Source organism: Lucilia sericata, unplaced genomic scaffold (genome assembly GCF_015586225.1).
Source record: "Lucilia sericata isolate MDLA Ls3-8-SP2 unplaced genomic scaffold, ASM1558622v1 Contig000216F_arrow, whole genome shotgun sequence".
Taxonomy (NCBI): domain Eukaryota; kingdom Metazoa; phylum Arthropoda; class Insecta; order Diptera; family Calliphoridae; genus Lucilia; species Lucilia sericata.
The window spans coordinates 456,708-476,074 of NW_023994244.1; the positions used below are offsets into that span (position 1 = coordinate 456,708).

General features: G+C 26.1%; 1 protein-coding gene across 1 annotated transcript in view; it reads right to left on the minus strand.

The window, feature by feature from the left end:
• The window catches only part of LOC119602235 (tumor necrosis factor receptor superfamily member wengen), a 45,893-nt gene that overhangs the window by 13,081 nt on the left and 13,445 nt on the right, over positions 1 to 19,367 (minus strand). The window contains exons 2-3 of the mRNA XM_037953642.1: positions 6,007 to 6,698; positions 4,043 to 4,259 (exon numbers count right to left, since the gene is read on the minus strand). Coding sequence (XP_037809570.1) covers positions 4,043 to 4,259; positions 6,007 to 6,636 — 847 coding nt within the window. The 5' untranslated portion in view covers positions 6,637 to 6,698. The remainder of the gene's footprint in view (positions 1 to 4,042; positions 4,260 to 6,006; positions 6,699 to 19,367) is intronic.

A 19,367-nucleotide genomic window follows, 5' to 3' on the forward strand; every position in this document is an offset into this window, starting at 1 on the left:
CTTCTCTCATTTACAATCTTTCATCATCAATGGCTCGTTAGTAGTCTTAAATAATAACCAAACAACTAACAAATGAACTCCAACTCTGCAAAAAGCATATTATTAATGTTTATTGTTATTGTAGTTAATGTTATTATAGTTGTTGTTGGTGTTTGTTTATGCTGATATTCCATGTTTAAAAAATCTGTTGAGATAGAAAGAAACACTTGTTTATGAAGAATTCTTATGAACAACGTATATGTACTTTATTTTGAAGACCCTGCAAACGCTATATATCGTTAGTAATTTCTGAAATTGTATTCTTTGTAAATACATATTCTGAATAAAAACTTATATGTAAATAGATACTTATACATACATATATGTATGCATGTCCTTCTTCTCAGGTCCCTAGAAGGTGCGACCATTTGTTAGTTAATCAATCTATTATGTAGCTGTAAGAGATTTGATTGGACCAACTCAATTTAAGCAAAACAAATTGCCTTTTAGGGATCTTGTGAAAATTTTGTATTGCTTGCAGGGTCTCTAAGATTCGTCTTTGCCGATCTTGTCACTCTTGTTTTTCTCTTTAAAACAATGTACGACAATATAGAAATATTAAAATATGTATAAAAATAACATGAATATTTATCAGTTCCAAGGACAGACTGATTAGAATTGATAGTTTCTTTTTTTATTGTAATGTATGCATGCAAATATGCTTTTTTCTCTCATCTTTTTTTTCATAATAAGCATTTAGGCGGGAAAACAAACAACACAGAAATGAGCACGAACTAAGAAAACAAATATTAATATAACAAAAACAATACAATATGCATAATTAAGTAAGAAAAATACAGAAATTTTGGAAGTAAACATATTCCGAAAGGCGACTGATATATTTTTTTTGTTTTTTTGGGTAAAATTCACTTTGTATGCAGAAAACGCCACAAATACCCATTAACTCTCTCACACAGTAGCACCCAACTCATCCCAAAAACAAATAAACAAAACAAAGGGAAGAATAATGATTGAAACAGACATGGAAAATTTAATACTATAGTACTTTTTGTAAAACGTTATATGAAGTACTTTTACAATACACCTATCCCTCGTTTTGCACGATTTCGATTTAACACGATTTTTTTATTTCTCGTGTAAATCGAGGGATGAAAAATACCTCGTTTTGCACGATTTTTTTATTTAAATGAAAACAAGCTTTCGACACAATTTATTGTAAATAAATAACTAAAACAACATTTATTTACTGATATTTAACTATTTTATTAAAAATACAGATAATAAATATTATTCTGGCAACATTAATAATAGCATTAGAAAGGGAATTTCCCGTTTATGTACTTAAACAACATAAATACTAAAATTGTACAGGTTATTTAACAGTTTTTTAAAAATAACGATAATAATCAACGATGTTTAAAAGGGAATTCCTCGATTATGTAGGTACATATACTGAACTTGGTTGAATATAACTTATTTTTTTGCTTAACGGCCTATGTATTGATTTTTTGCTCATAATATTTTTGTATGTATATTTTTGGGTTTTCTCCAATTTGTATTGCATTTAATTTTTAAGTTTTATGAATTTTATAACTATTTTGGTTGTTAAATAAAATGGAATTGTTTATTTTTGTTTGCTTTGTTATGTTATTCACATTAAAACAAATAAAAGTATATTAAAAAAATACTATATATACCAGTTTTTGTAATTTTTTCGATTTACACGATTTTCCATACAAATTTTTTTGAATTCGTTTTACACGATTTTTTCGGGAACGTATCTATCGTGCAAATCGGGGGACAGGTGTATTATGAACTTTTCTAGTTCTAGTTTTCTAGACTAGTCATGGGTCAAACTAGTTCAAAGATATGTCAGTAGACTAGTTAAAAGAACTGTCAGTGGACTAGTTCAAAGATCTTTTAGTAGACTAGTTCAAAGAATTGTTAGTTGACTAGTTCAGAGAACTGTCAGTAGACTAGTTAAAAGAACTGTCAGTGGACTAGTTCAAAGATCTGTCAGTAGACTAGTTAAAAGAATTGTCTGTAGACTACTTCAGAGAACTGTAAGTAGGCTAGTTCCAAGTACTGTCAATAGACTACTTCATAGTCTAGTCAACGAACCATAGTATAGACCATCGTCTAGTCAAATAGCAGTTAATAGACTAGTTCATGGTCTAATCAATAGGCCACCAACTAATCAATATACTAGTTGATAATGAAACAGTCAATATACTAGTACATAGTATAATCTATAGACTAGTCCATCGACTTATCAATAGACTAGTTTAAAGAACAATCAAGAGAATAGTTCATAGTCAAGTCAACAGACTAGTCCATAGACTAGTTCATAGACTTGTCTATAGACTAGTACATAGACTAGTCCATAAATTAGTCAATTACAATCAACTAGTTAATGGTTAGCAATAAGTAGTCAATACACAGACTAGTCTATTCAATAGGGTAGTCTATAGACCAAGCAATAGATTAGCCCATATTTTTAGCCTATGGCCTTGTACATAGACTAGGTCATAGTCTGGCCCATATTTTAATCAAAAGACTTGTACATGGTCTAGTTCATATCCTTTTTCATAGTCTAGTTCATAGGCTAGTTTATTCAATCAAGTAGTCCATAGACCATTCAATAGACTAGTCCATATTTTAGTCAATGGCCTTGTACATATACTATTTCATAGTCTGGCCCATATTTTAGTCAAAAAACTTGTACATAGTCATAGCCTCTTGCATAGTCTAGTTTATAGACCAGTTCATAGTCTAGTTCATAGACTAGTCTATTCAATCAAGTAGTCCATACACAAATCAATAGACTAGTCCATATTTTAGTCAATGACCTTGTACATAGACTAATTCATAGTCTGGTTCATAGTCTAGTACACAGACTATTCGAAAGACTAGACGAACGATTATAATAGACTAGTAATGGTGTGGTCCATAAACAAATCTACACCATAAACTGACCTATAGTCTAGGTATTACACTAAGTCCTAGTTTTATTTAAAAATTTCAATTATCCATGCCTGAATTGAATGGACATTAATATTCGTTCGTAATTATGGTATTCATCGTACTGTGTGTCGTGTACGTGTTGCCCAATATTTCAGAGAATTATGCCGACCGTTCGGACCTGTTTTATTATTATCTGTTCTGATTGCATTTCTGTTGTTGTTGTTGTTTTTCGTAATATTCGTTCTCAATAATTTTTCACGAATTACTTATTTTTTTTTTGGTATTGATAGTTGTTGTTATTTTTGTTTTAAAAACTGATTGATGGCACTCGTCTTGCAACTGTTATTTTGGATTACAAGTGTTGCTAACATTGTGATTACTTTAAAGCTCATAAATATTATCAAGTATTTGAAAATACTTGTTTTAAATAACAAGTCAAGTTCGATAATAAAATAATTTCAACCAAAATTTATGTATTTCTTAGAAAAAGATTAGAATTATTTTCACAAAAAATGGGGAATAATAAAAAAATTCTAAAAATTCTTTTGAATTATTCTTCGGCTCATTTTTCTTTTGATATCAAGAAACTGTCAATGAAATTTTTTTTAACTGGAAATGTAACAAATTTTTTTCTTTTGAACCGATTTCTTTAAACCGATTATTCCAAATTCAAACTTCTTAATGTTTACCTAACTTGCACTACTCTACTGCACTATTCAGATGTACATTATAACTTGAATTGTATATTTATTTATTTTATTTACCATAACGAAACCATATTTGTATTAATGTTTGGAATTTCAAATGTAATTTCATGTTTTCTTTAACGTATAAAACGTGATCTTTATAAAGAAAAAAAAATATACAAAAAATAGAATTGTGTTCCCAATGGACAAAATAAATCGTAATCATGATCGTAACGAATAAGTGCTACTGCAAACACTCACATACTATGTATTTGTAAAGGCCTTTTACTAATATGCTTAAGGAATATTTAATTATACTCAAAGCATAGAGACAAAAAAAGGGATTTCATAATAAGCCTAACTCTTCTCTCCTCTTCACATCTTTTACTTACCTTGATCTAATCTACGTTCCATGCGTCGCCATTGTCGCATATGATGTACTAGAATACAAGCGGCTACAATGAAAAATAAAAGACATGCCAAAACAGCCAAGAAGAGTGCAGCCGTTTGCCAATCCATTGGATCGGCCTCATCCTGTAGCTGTTGCAATTGTTCGGCGGTTAACTGGTGGTGGTCTAAGCCATAATCTAAACCATCAAACTTTCGTCGCTGTGAAGAAAAAAGGAAAACAAATAAATTAATGTTAAGAAATGCCAAAAAATAATGTTTTTTTGTTTTTGTAGATTTTGAAATTTATTAGGGTGGTACAAAATCTTATTCGCAAGAAACTATAATGTTTAATTCAGCCAGAAGAAACACAGTTTAACAGGTTTTTATTGCTATTCACCTAGCTGAATTTGAAAAAAAAAAACATATTTCAGCTAGTAAAAATCTAATTCAGCGGGTTAAATTAAGTTTGCTGCTTTTGTATAAATTTATAATGCAGTTAGCAAAAACCTAATTCAGCTAACTAAATTAACTTGAAAGTAAGTGTCAGCTATATTTTATTAATAATATAGTAATTTAACTGATTATAAAAGGTATTCAGTTAGCTGAATCTTTAATATTTTGTAATTTTCTGAAAATGTTGCAACATTTTTTATTAATTTTAAAGGTCTTCAGCATAATTTGAAATTCAGCTATTTAAAACCTAATTCAGCGCGGTAAATTGTTAAAAAATAAAAAATGTTTGTAGTACATACTAAATAATAAAAAAATTCTGCTGGTTGTTACTACTATTCAGCTAGCTGAATTTATAAATTTTTTTAATTTTCTTAAAATTCAGCAAATATATTTTTTATTTTTAAACAAATATTTGCAATTCAGCTATTAAAAACATAATTCAGCTCTCAACAAACTTTTATAGTTTTTCAGCTAGCTCAATCTATAAAATTTTGTAATTTTCTTAAAATTCAGCAAAGATATTTATTATTTTTAAACAAATATTTGCAATTCAGCTGTTGAAAGCAAAATTCAGCTCACTAAATTAACTAAATTAACTAAATTAACTAAACAAACTTTTAGAGTTATTCAGCTAGCTCAATCTATAAAATTTTTTAATTTTCTTAAAATTCAACAAAGATATTTGCAATTCAGCTATTAAAAACGTAATTTAGCTCACTAAATTAACTCTAAACTAACTTTTTCTTTTATTAGTTCTAAAATATAATAATTCAGCTTAATATAATTGGTATTCAGCAAGTTGAATTTATATAATTTTACATTTTATTTAATTTAGCAAACACATTTCTTAATATTAAACAAATAATACAATTCAGCTGCTAAAGTAATAATTCAGATAACTAAATTAAGTTTTCTTTGTTATTAGTTCTAAAATATAACAATTCAGCTTAATATAATAGGTATTCAGAAAGCAAAATCTATAAAATTTTCCTAAAATTCAGCAAAAATATTTCATAATTTTAAACAAATAATGTAATTCGGCTTCAAAAACATAATATTCATTTATATTTCTTATTTGAAATAATATTTGCAATTCAGCTATTTAAGAGTCTTATTCAGCAAGCTGAATTGCCTTAAACATAAAATACTGTAATGTATACTAATTATAAACTTAGAATCTTAGCTGAATTATAATATAACTTTGCTAAATTGCAAAGATTTATTAGCTCAATTCTGTTAAAATGAAATGTTTGAGGTATTTTCTTAATAAATCACCAATTCAACTGAGTACTCCACTTATTATTTTGATAAAATTTATATTTATCATAAAAATAGCAGATTATAACCATAGTTTTGAGCTGAATAGCAAAATAATGATGCTATTGTAACAATATTAGTTTAAAAATGGCCAAAAAGGTAATATTAAAGTTTGCTGAATTAGATTTTTTTGTTAATAAATTACAAATCTTGTAATTAATCTTTAGCTGTTAATCATGTCATCAAATCAACTCACCTCCTTCCAATTGGGCTCTGTCTTCGACAAAACGACCCAATCAATTTTCAAATCATATATTGAGCCACACACAGTGTCTCGATGCATTTGACATGGCCTCAATGGTATCATATCGCCCTGGCACACAGTGCAGGGTATACATTTATCCTTGTACGGATCCCACCAACTTTGCGATTCACATAGGGAGGCAGAACATAAGGAACATGTCGTTGTTAATATTAAAAGTGTAACACAAGCCGCTGTTGATGGTCGCAGACAGCCGCCCCACCAACACCACGACCTCCTCCTGGTCATCGTGTCCAAAGGCATATTTGTATTTGCAACGCTGGTATTTTGTGTATATACAGATTTAGATTTCTTAACATTATTATTGCTATTTTTATTATTACAACTAGTTTTGTAACTGGTATACACCTCTTCTACCTCCTCCCGATATTTCGTAGACGTCTCCTTTCCCTCCTCTTCTTGATCCTGAGTACTGCATTGGTTAGAGGATTCTAGTCTACTTTGGATCGAACATGGTTCATTTGTGTTTGTTGTCTCGAATTGTGTTCGGCTTGAGGAGTTGTTGTTAACGAGAGGTGTTATTTTAAGATTTGTTAAATGCGCGGGTGTGTAGCTGTTGTTCATCGTTTGTTTGTTGTTGTTGTTGTTTTGTTAGATGTCGTCGTTAAATTTCGTTTCGGCATTAACTGTAATAAAAACAAAAAAAAATAACTTTATTTTACAATTTTCCCACGTTATCTTGTTGAATAAGTGTTCAAGTATTTCTACTTTTTTATTTCAAATTAGAATTTAGAAATTATTTTTTTTTAATTTTTTTGTACTAAACACGCACGATTTCTCTCCCTTTTGTTTTAATGGTTTCTAGTAATTTTCAACTTTAACGTATTTCCCTGTAAATGGGTGCCTGCATTTTAAAATAAATTTAATTCTTAAATGTGTACTTGGACTCCATAAATAAATGGGAAAATATGGAACTGTTTAACTGAATAAATATGTAAATTGTTATGTTTTTATGCGAAACCATTGCCGCCAGCCAGCATTTGATTTACAGTTAAGTTGTAAAGTGAAGTTTTTTCCCAGTTAAAGTTTTAGTTCCCATCGACTTAGTTTAGTTGTAGAGACAGTTTGTGTGAAAAGTGTAATAATATATAAACAAATTTAAAATATCAGGGTGCTGTTTTAACCTTCAGAATATTTTACGTTTAATGAAAAATTGGATCTTCTAAAATTTTCTATAAAAAGAGAATTTTTCTCGAAAATTTTCTATAAAAAGAGAAATCTTCTCAAATGTTTAAATAAAAAGAGAATTTTTGGAAAATTTTCTATAAAAAGAGAATTTTTCTCTAAAATTTTCTATAAAAAGAAAATTTTTTCTAAAATTTTCTATAAAAAGAAAATTTTTTCTAAAATTTTCTATAAAAAGAGACTAGACTATAGACAAGACTATAGACTAGAATATAGACTAGACTATAGACTAGACTATAGACTAGACTATAGACTAGACTATAGACTAGACTATAGACTAGACTATAGACTAGACTATAGACTAGACTATAGACTAGACTAGACTAGACTAGACTATAGACTAGACTACTAGACTAGACTAGACTATAGACTAGACTATAGACTAGACTATAGACTAGACTATAGACTAGACTATAGACTAGACTATAGACTAGACTATAGACTAGACTATAGACTAGACTATAGACTAGACTATAGACTAGACTATAGACTAGACTATAGACTAGACTATAGACTAGACTATAGACTAGACTATAGACTAGACTATAGACTAGACTATAGACTAGACTATAGACTAGACTATAGACTAGACTATAGACTAGACTATAGACTAGACTATAGACTAGACTATAGACTAGACTATAGACTAGACTATAGACTAGACTATAGACTAGACTATAGACTAGACTATAGACTAGACTATAGACTAGACTATAGACTAGACTATAGACTAGACTATAGACTAGACTATAGACTAGACTATAGACTAGACTATAGACTAGACTATAGACTAGACTATAGACTAGACTATAGACTAGACTATAGACTAGACTATAGACTAGACTATAGACTAGACTATAGACTAGACTATAGACTAGACTATAGACTAGACTAGACTAGACTAGACTAGACTAGACTAGACTAGAAGACTAGACTAGACTAGACTAGACTAGACTAGACTAGACTAGACTAGACTAGACTATAGACTAGACTATAGACTAGACTATAGACTAGACTATAGACTAGACTATAGACTAGACTATAGACTAGACTATAGACTAGACTATAGACTAGACTATAGACTATACTATAGACTAGACTATAGACTAGACTATAGACTAGACTATAGACTAGACTATAGACTAGACTATAGACTAGACTATAGACTAGACTATAGACTAGACTATAGACTAGACTATAGACTAGACTATAGACTAGACTATAGACTAGACTATAGACTAGACTATAGACTAGACTATAGACTAGACTATAGACTAGACTATAGACTAGACTATAGACTAGACTATAGACTAGACTATAGACTAGACTATAGACTAGACTATAGGACCTAGACTATAGACTAGACTATAGACTAGACTATAGATGACTAGACTATAGACTAGACTATAGGACTAGACTATAGACTTAAGACTATATACTAGACTTAGACTATACTATAGACTAGACTATAGAACTATACTATAGACTATACCATCGACATAGACTATGACTATACTATATCCTATACTTAATACTATATCTATAATCTAACTACTCCTACGAATACTCACATTCTATACTATATGCTACTATGACTAGACTAAAGGCTAAACTATATTGACTTATAGACTAGACCCATAGATTGTCGAAAATTTTCTATAAAGTGCATAATATTTTTCTGAAAAAATTTTCCTATAGAAAAAGAGAAATTTTTCTTCGAAAATTTTATATAAAAGAAGAAATTGTTCCTCGAAAAATTTTCTATAAAAGATAATTTTTCTCGAAAATTTTCTGTAAAAAGAGAATTTTCTCTAAAAAATTTCTATAAAAAGAGAGTTTCTCTCGAAAATTTTATTAAAAAAAATTTTTTCTCGAAAATTTTGTATAAAAATATAATTTTCTCGAAAATTTTCTATAAAAAGAGTGTTTTCTCGAAAATAAAAGAGAATTTTCTCAAATATTTTCATTAAAGAAGTGTTTTCTCTAAAATTTTCTATAAAAGAAGATTTTTTATATACATATGTATGTATTTTGTAGGAAAAAATAGTTTTCAAAAATTGTGATTTTATAGTGAATTAAAATTTTATTAAAACTTTTTAATATTCTTAACATTTAACATTTTCTAACAAGCAATAAATTAGAGGATATGGTAATACTTTATTTGGATTTAGTAACATAAAAGGAGCGATTTTTTTTATTGGCGCTTTAATTTTTTTCGGAATTTATAGACATTTTTGGCAAATCCAAAACCACATGTTCGAAACACTTTAAATGTTGTACATTAACAATAGAAAAGCCATTAAAAAAATCATATTTTTTTTTTTTTTGTAATAAACATTTTTAATTGTTTAATCATGCTTTAACAACATAAATACTTGAAATCTTAATAAGTTTTAGTAAATTTTAATAAAATTTTTATTAAATTAAACAAAAACAAAAAATCTAAGTATTGCTTCACCATATTTGAAAATCTAAGCAAAAAAATACAAAAAAACTAAAATATGGTCATAGAAATCATAAATAAAGAGAGAGCAGCAAAAAAACAAAAAAAAAAACAGCACGCATATTAAAAAAAATTAAAGCTAAAACAACAAAAAATCATACGAAAAAAAGTATATAAAACAACAGGAAGGAATATTTAATTAAAATCAACCAACCAACTGGCAACAAACACACAAACAAATATCAGCAACATATAAACGCGCGGAGCGGCCCGCGATCAGCGACCACCGACACCGAGTTTTCAAAAAAAGAATAATGATACTAATAAATACAACATGGTTTTTTTACTACTTGCTTTTACTATATGTACCAGATATCGTACATATTTATTATTTTATTAGATATTTAACTGCAATATGTTTAAACTGATACTAAATAAATTGTATAAAATTTCAAATAAATATTTAAAATTGTAGGTAGTCACTCTAACTAAAACTGACTGATCAACCGACCACAAACTAACTGACTGACTACATCATCATCATAATCATCATCAACCATCCTACTATCTGGTAAAATGAAAATTTAACCCACGAAATACATAAATACTCGCACTATAAATTAGCAAACAGAAAAATACAACAAAAAAAAACTTAATTTTTTTACAGTATTTTTGCGTAATGCGGTTTTACGTTAGACACAACTTTTTCACTCGTTGCCGTTTACCATGACATACCCCAACAAAAGTCATGTTAGTTTTCTTTAACGTTTCCCTAGTTTTTTTTCGTATTTTTTATATATTTTGTTCTTCCTCTACTTTACATTTATGGATTATAAATTTTAAATCGCTAAAGTGTCGAACGCCAATCAATTGACAAAAAAAAAAAACATTAAATAAAAATAGAAACTGAAAAAAACCCATTTGCCATAAATATTGTTTTAAACATAAACTTTTCTATGCACTTGTTGCACTCCCCACTCCATTGCTTACTTTAAGCTATTAAAGTGTGCGTTTAAGTGCCAATGAACTGAACTGGGTTTTGCGTTTCCCAAATGCATTAAAGCCTTACTTTGTTGTTGTTGTTCTTTTTTTTGGTGTCTATGATACAGTAAAGAAAATAATTAAACGGGAAGCTTTAGTTTTTTCACATTAAACTTCGGACTTTTAAGCGAAAATTATATCTGAAAATTATCTATATATAGGGATTTTTCACAAAAATTTTTCGTAAGTAGTGAGGTAAAGGGAGAATTCAAGAAAATTTTACAACAAACACTTTCTCAGAAAGGTCGAAAATTTTCTATAAAAAGAGAATTTTTTCGAAAATTTTCTATAAAAAAGAGAATTTTTTCGAAAATTTTCTATAAAAAAGAGAATTTTTTCGAAAATTTTCTATAAAAAAGAGAATTTTCTTGAAAATTTTCTATAAAAAAGAGAATTTTCTCGAAAATTTTCTATAAAAAAGAGAATTTTCTCGAAAATTTTTTATAAAAAAGAGAATTTTCTCGATAATTTTCTATAAAAAAGAGAATTTTCTCGAAAATTTTCTATAAAAAAGAGAATTTTCTCGATAATTTTCTATAAAAAAGAGAATTTTCTCGAAAATTTTCTATAAAAAAGAGAATTTTCTCGAAAATTTTCTATAAAAAAGAGAATTTTCTCGAAAATTTTCTATAAAAAAGAGAATTTTCTCGAAAATTTTCTATAAAAAAGAGAATTTTCTCGAAAATTTTCTATAAAAAAGAGAATTTTCTCGAAAATTTTCTATAAAAAAGAGAATTTTCTCGAAAATTTTCTATAAAAAAAATAATTTTCTCGAAAATTTTCTATTAAAAAGAGAATTTTCTCGAAAATTTTCTATAAAAAAGATAAATTTTCTCGAAAATTTTCTATAAAAAAGAGAATTTTCTCGATTATTTTCTATAAAAAAGAGAATTTTCTCGATTATTTTCTATAAAAAAAGACAATTTTCTCGATTATTTTCTATAAAAAAAGACAATTTTCTGGATTATTTTCTATAAAAAAGAGAATTTTCTCGAACATTTTCTATAACAAAGTGAATTTTCTCGATTATTTTCTATAAAAAAGAGAATTTTCTCGATTATCTTCTATAAAAAAGAGAATTTTCTCGAAAATTTTCTATATAAAAGAGAATTTTCTCTAAAATTTTTTATAATTTCTCTAAAATTTTCTATAAAAAAGGGAATTTTCTCGAAAAATTTCTTACAAAGAAAAGAGAATTTTCTCGAAAATTTTCCATAAAAAGATAATTATCTCGAAAATTTTCTATAAAAAGATAATTTTCTCCGAAAATTTTCTATAAAAATATAAATTTTCTCGAAAATTTTCTATAAAAAGAAAATGTTATCCTAAATTTTCTACAAAAAAGCGAGTATAAAGATTTTTTTAATTTATCAACTATAATTTTTTATTATTTTCCTAATGTACTTATAATTATTTTCACTATTATTGCACTTCCATATCACATTGCACGCATGAAAAAAAAGAACAAGAATCAGCCCTACAAATTACTTGACTTCTGACTTTCTGACGAGGGCTTCATATCAAATTTTATGCACGCGGTCGTTCGGTCGTTAGATCGGTCGATTGTTCAATTTGTTTTTTTTTCTATTTTTTGTAATATTTCGTTTATATTTTTTTTCATTCATTCAAATTTTTCAAACAACTAGTTAGACAGTTTAGCTCCGCCATTCGATCTTATGTATGATTTTTTTACGCATTTACACTATTATTGTTATTTCTATGGATATGTTTGTTTGTATGTATGTAAATAATGTATAGATATTTGTTCATACATACATACAGTATGTATGGATTTATGTTGTTTTTTCCTGTTTGATTTTGATGAGCTCTTCCACCATCAATACTTTTAGTTTTGTTGTACATGTTTTATTTTTTTAGAATTTTTTTTTTGTTTTATTTTCAACATAAATTGTGCGTTTGTATATGTGGCAATTTGTTTTTCATATTTTTTTTTTTTTGTTTTTTATTCATAATTAATTCCAATCGGAAATAGTTTTTAATGGCGGATTTACATTAAAACCAAAAAACAAACATTTATTTAACTTCATTATGAACAGCACAAGTTTAAAGTACTTGTTGTGTTTTCGTAGAGGTACCTTTACGCTTTTTTTTTTTTTTTTTGCTTTATTTTCAAATTTACATAAAATTGAAATCTACATGTACATTATGTACATTTGATTTTTTACATGACAGTTGTGGAAAGACTTTTTTCAATTCAACCCAGTACCTATTTGGCTGGAGGTGTTCGTTTGGTTTGTTCGTTCGCTCAACAACAAATTTAATTTTCAAAAACACAATTGTTTAATGTTTCAAATTATTACTACTATTTTATTTTTATGTTTATTATTACAATAATAAAGAGTTGTTGTTTGTTGTTATTAGGGGTCTTATGAGATCATTGATCTTTTCTCTAGGTAAAGGTCAACTTTTGTCTATCGCTGTAGACAACTGTAGAGTATGACCTTTGTTAAATCACCCCAGTTTTCTTAAGCCTTTTAAATTTTTCTTTAATGAATATACAAAAGACATGAGTTATATGTGTGAGACATGAAGAAAATATCTTGTAGACTGGGGTTTTAAAGTGAAATAAAGAAAATTTTAATATTAAGACTGTTTTTACAAAAATTTCAATAACAATGGAGGAAATGTTAAGGTTTTATGTAATATATAGGGTTTATACTTAATATAGTCCACCTATTAGATTAGATCCCTTTATTATGTGATCATATTTTTATCGTTTTAAAATGCAATAACAGAAATAAGTAATACATGTAGAAAGTTTCAAAAGTGTGTATATAAAAGTTAAAAATATAAGACTCAAAATATAAGAGCTCAAAAAACATATGAACAGACCACTGTTGCCAACTTTTTTCCCAAAAATATAGCTAAAGTCGACTGAAAAATAGCTAGAAAATAGCTAAATTCAAGACATTTTGAAAAATTTAGCGATAAATCGTCAAAATAATATTTATTATATGATTCTGAAAAGAAATAGCTAAAAAAGCTAGCTAAATTTTTCAGATTTTTTATATTATTCTAAAAAAAAAATCTATATACATACGTAGGAATGGGATAGTGATACAAACACATCTTATAACAAACACATAAGAGAATCTTTTTTTATGTTAAATATTTTCACTTTGGGTTAGGAAAAATGTCAAGTTGAGGTTAATTTCGATATGCGACCCTATACAGATTGCTTTAGAAATGTTGTAAAGATAAATTGAATTTCGAAATGCTGGCCTTTATGGATCGATCCTTTATTTTCGGCATAAGAGTATTATTTATTTTTCCATTACAATACAATTACAAATTATATTCTAACCTAATTTACCGACTAGCCTACCGGGGCACCCAAGATTATTATTATACACTCCTTTTGTGGGAAGTTTATCTGCAATATCGATATGCGGCCCTATACGCCTTAGAAATGTTGTAAATTTTTAGGACTTTACGGATCGATCCTTTCGTCACTTATTTCTAATGTTCACTTATTTTTAGAATTATGGTAAATTTTATTATCATATCACTCATTTACTAAAAGACTAGAATAATTAAATAATCGTTTTTTAATTGAGTACAACAAAATATACCCCTTTTAAAGTTGTTCGTATAACTTTACCTGTACGCACAAAAATTTGCTCCTAATTATGTTCTTCAGAACATTCAAAATAAGTATAATACACATAGCTAAAACTCAAATAATTTACATTGAATGCATATTTTTATATACATACATATATCTAAATATCGTCATTCATAGCAACTTTTAAGCGATATTATCAAAATATAAATGAATAAAAAATGCCTTAAAATCTAAAGAAAAATCGCTAGATTTCTCGCTAATAGCTAAATCATATTTTTCCCCGCAAAATGGGAATAAAAATCGCTAGATTTGACGAGAAAATAGCTAAATTGGCAACAGTGGAACAGACACACACTATATACGAGAACCTAAAAACGAAATGCCCTCAAATGCAAACAAAATTTTTCATAGAACCCAACCAACATGAAGAATTTTTAATTTTTTTAAATCATAAAAAATTTATAATTTGCTAATTTTCAAGAAATTTTTTCTATAAAAAGAGGATTTTTAGGATTTTTTTCTCAAAAACAGAATAGACATTTTCTATTAAGAAAACGTTTTTACAAAAACTTTCTCTGACGAAATTCACAAAAATTTATCGAAATTAAAAAAAAAAGGTTTTCAAAAATTTTTTATAAAAGAAAATTTTTTCTTAGAATTTTCTATGAAAAGAGAATCATCTCGAAAACTTTCTATAAAAAGAATATAAAGAGAATTTTCTCTAAAACTTCTATAAAAAAATTCTCTAAAATTTCCTATAAAAGAGAATTTTCTATAAAAAGGGAATTTTGTTGAAAATTCTCAAAAAAATATAATTTTCTGAACAAATTTTCATAAAGAGAAAATTTTCTCTGAAAAGAGAATATTTTCGAAAATTTTCTATAAAAAGAGAATTTTTTATAAAATTTTCTATAAAAAGATAATTCTTTCAAAAAATTTCTATAAAAAAAGAGAATTTTCTATGAAAAGAGAATATTCTCGAAAAATTTCTATAAAAAAGAATTTTCTCTGAAAATTTTCTATCAAAAGAGATTTTTCTCGAAAATTTTCTATAAAAAGAGATTTTTCTTTAAAATTTTCTATAAAAAGAGATTTTTCTCTAAAATGTTTCTATAAAAAGAGAATTTTGTCGAAAATTTTCTATAAAAAAAGAGAATTTTATCTGAAAATTTTCTATAAAAAGATAATTTTGTTCAAAATTTTCTATAAAAAGAGATTTTTCTCTAAATTTTTCCATAAAGAGATAATTTTCTAGAATAATGTTCTCCAAAAAGAGAATATTCTCGAAAATTTTTTATAAAAAGGGAATTTTCTCTAAAAATGTCTATAAAAAGAGAATTTTCTCTAAAGTTTTCTATAAGAAGAGAATTTTCTCTAAAGTTTTCTATAAAAAGAGAATTTTGTTGAAAATTTTCTATAAAAAGAGATTTTTCTCTAAAATTTTTCTCTGAGAATTTTCTCTAAAGTTTTCTATAAAAAGAGAATTTTCTCTAAAGTTTTCTATAAGAAGAGAATTTAATAAAAAGAGATTTTTTTTTAAAATTTTGTATAAGAAATTTTCTATAAGAAATTTTTCCATAAATATAGTTTTTTCGAAAATTTTCTAAAAAACATAAGTTTTTAAAAAAATTTCCATATGGAGATAATTTTCTCGAAAAATTTCTCTAAAAAGAGAATATTTTTATATTTTGAGACATTTCTCTTTTTATAGAATGTTGACGGGAAATTTCTTTTTATAGAACATTCTCTAAAATATTACCTTTTCTATTACCTGTTCTATAAAAAGAAAATTCTCGCCAAAATTCTATAAAAAGAGAAATGTCTCAAAATATAAAAATAAAAAGAGATTTCAGCGAAAATTTTCTATAAAAAGAGAATTTTATTTCATAATTGTCTAAAAGAATAATCTTGCAAATATTCTTTAAAAAAGATTTTTTTGAAAAGAGAATTTACCCAACATTTTCTATAAGAAGAAAATTTTCTCGGAAATATACTGTAAAAACCATAAAATTGTCCATAAAAGTTTGCTGGGAAATGTAGTATGCATGTAGTATGTACATTGTACAACCCCCCCAAAGTATGGATGTTGTCTTCGCCAATGTTTGTTTGCACATTCAATTAGCAAAATGTATGCAAAAAGAGAAAAAAACTAACAAAAAAGTATCCACACAAACATGATTTAAATTGCTGTCACTGCCAAATTGAAACAGTAATAAAAAAAGAAACAAAAAAATTATGTTGCTGATGCTGAACTGAACAACAAGATGTTGCTAAAAATGAGGGACAAACAAACAAACACACACATTGTCAATATAACAACAATGTGGAAAACAAAACACACAAAAAAAACATCTGTCTAACAACAAATATAAAAAACATAGAATTTGTACGAAAAAATAGCAATAAAAAAGTGAACAAAAAAATGCATTTTATGCACTTAAGTAGAGAAAAAGAAAATAGTTTGTTTTTAATGCATTTTCTTTATTTTTAAATAAGGAACAGACAAAACATTTTAAATGTCAGTAAAAATGTAAATAAACATGTTGTTGATGCTTTTTTAAATGTATACAAGAGTCTGTATGATTGTGAGTACATATTTTTACTTAGTAAGAAGAATGAGTGCAAAACTTTTATTTAAAATAGAGTTGAAAACAGATATGGAAAATTGAAAGTTGAAATAGATATTAAATTTATTTGCTAATTTCTTACTATTTTGTTTAAAAATCTTATTAGTTGTTAATGTTATTAAAATATATATTTAAAAGCTAATTTATTCAATTTATTAATAAAATGTCACAGTGCTTAACTGTCCAGCTCTGCCTTAAATTGTTTTTTTACTTTTAGACTTGTTATTTTTTCTTGTTCTTTTGATAATTTGAGAGGAATGACATTGAAAATTATTTTTTTTAATAATAAAGATATGCATTATTAAAAATTTCCATAAATAAAATATTTCTCGTAAATTTTCTATAAAAGAGAATTTTCTCAAAAATTTTCTATAAAAAGAGAAATTTCTACGAAAATTTTCTTTGAAAAGAGAATTTTCTCAGAAAATTTTCTATAAAAAGAGAATTTTCTCCGAAAATTGTCTATAAAAAGAGAATTTTCTCCGAAAATTGTCTATAAAAAGAGAATTTTCTCCGAAAATTTTCTATAAGAAGAGAATTTTCTCAGAAAATTTTCTATAAGAAGAGAATTTTCTCAGAAAATTTTCTATAAGAAGAGAATTTTCTCAGAAAATTTTCTATAAGAAGAGAATTTTCTCAGAAAATTTTCTATAAAAAGAGAACTTTCTCTGAAAATTTTTATAAAAAGAGAACTTTCTCTGAAAATTTTTATAAAAAGAGAATTTTCTCAGAAAATTGTCTATAAAAAGAGAATTTTCTCAGAAAATTTTCTATAAAAATATAATTTTCTCCAAAAATTTTCTATGAAAAGAGAATTTTCTCCGAAAATTTTCTATAAAAAGAGAATTTTCTCCGAAAATTTTCTATAAAAAGAGAATTTTCCCCGAAAATTTTCTATAAAAAGAGAATTTTCTCCGAAAATATTTTATAAAAAGAGAATTTTCTTTGAAAATTTTTTATAAAAAGAGATTTTCTCCGAAAATTTTTTATAAAAAGAAAATTTTCTCTTAAAATTTTCTATAAAAATATAATTTTTTTGAAAACTTTCTATAAAAAGAGAATTTTCTACAAAAATTTTCTATAAAAAGAGAATTTTCTTAAAAATTTTCTATAAAAAGAGAATTTTGTGGAAAATTTCCTATAAAAAGATAATTTTTTTGAAAATTTTCTATAAAAAGAGAAGTTTCTCGAAAATTTTTTAAAAAGATAATTTTCTCCAAAAATTTTCTATAAAAAAGAGAATTTTATCCAAAATTTTCTATAAAAGAGAATTTTCTCGAAAATATTCTATAAAAAAAGGATTTTCTCGAAATATTTTCTTCACACTTTTATTTACCAAAAATAACTTATTTCTAACAGTGTAAATCGAACAATTTTGTAATTCAATCAATCATTATTGAAAGCTCTATTAAACAAAAATGTAATTAAACGGAAGTGCTTTAATTAAAAAAAAAAAAAACAATTACATACATTAACATTAATCAAACGTGTTTTCTTACGGTGTATCCTCCCTGGCAATTAAATGGTTGTAAATAAATATTTAATTTAACACATTACTTTGATTTACACTAGTAAAAAAATAAGAAAATACATATTTATTAAAATAAATTATTCTACAAGCACAAAATGATTTATTATCATTTGCCAGTATCGTTTTCTTTTTTTTATTTTGCAAAATAACTTAATACGTGTTGGTATTGATAAATTATAAACAATTTAATTAAAATGTTTAAACAAATAAGTTATAATAATAAATTTTGTTGTTGCTGCTATTGCTACTGTTCTTAAACGACAAAAATTCAAATTTTTTGAATTTAAATCGAAAGAAATAATAAATAAATAATATTAATATTGTTTAGCGAGTTATGGGCCGGCCCACCTTATGTGGGTGATTGGAATTTCAAAAAGAGAAAAAAATTTAATTAACCTCATAAAATATACAAATTATATTAAAACGTATTTGCTAAATATTTATGACCATTTTATACACAAATATTTAAACGCAAATTATTAATGTTAATTGTCTGTTACTGAAATGTTTAAGAGAATTTTTTGGTATTTCTGTGGAATATTATGGACTGAAGTCCATAGGTTATATAAGACAAATGGTAAACACTTAATTTATGTTGTTGTTTTTGCCAAATTTTCTCAGAAATTTCAATTTTGCAGCAGCAGCCATGATTTAAACTTTTTCCAAAAAAAGTACTTTTCAGGTTTTTATCTATCTATTGACTAATTTATGGACTAATCTATTGACTAAGCTATAGATTAGTCTATTAAGTAGCCTATTGACAAGTATATTGAATATTCTATTTACTAGTCTAAATTAGTCTATGGCTAGTGTACTGATTGTTCTATTGACTAGTCTACTAGTCTTTTGACTAGTCTAATGACTATTCTAGACAATTACAAT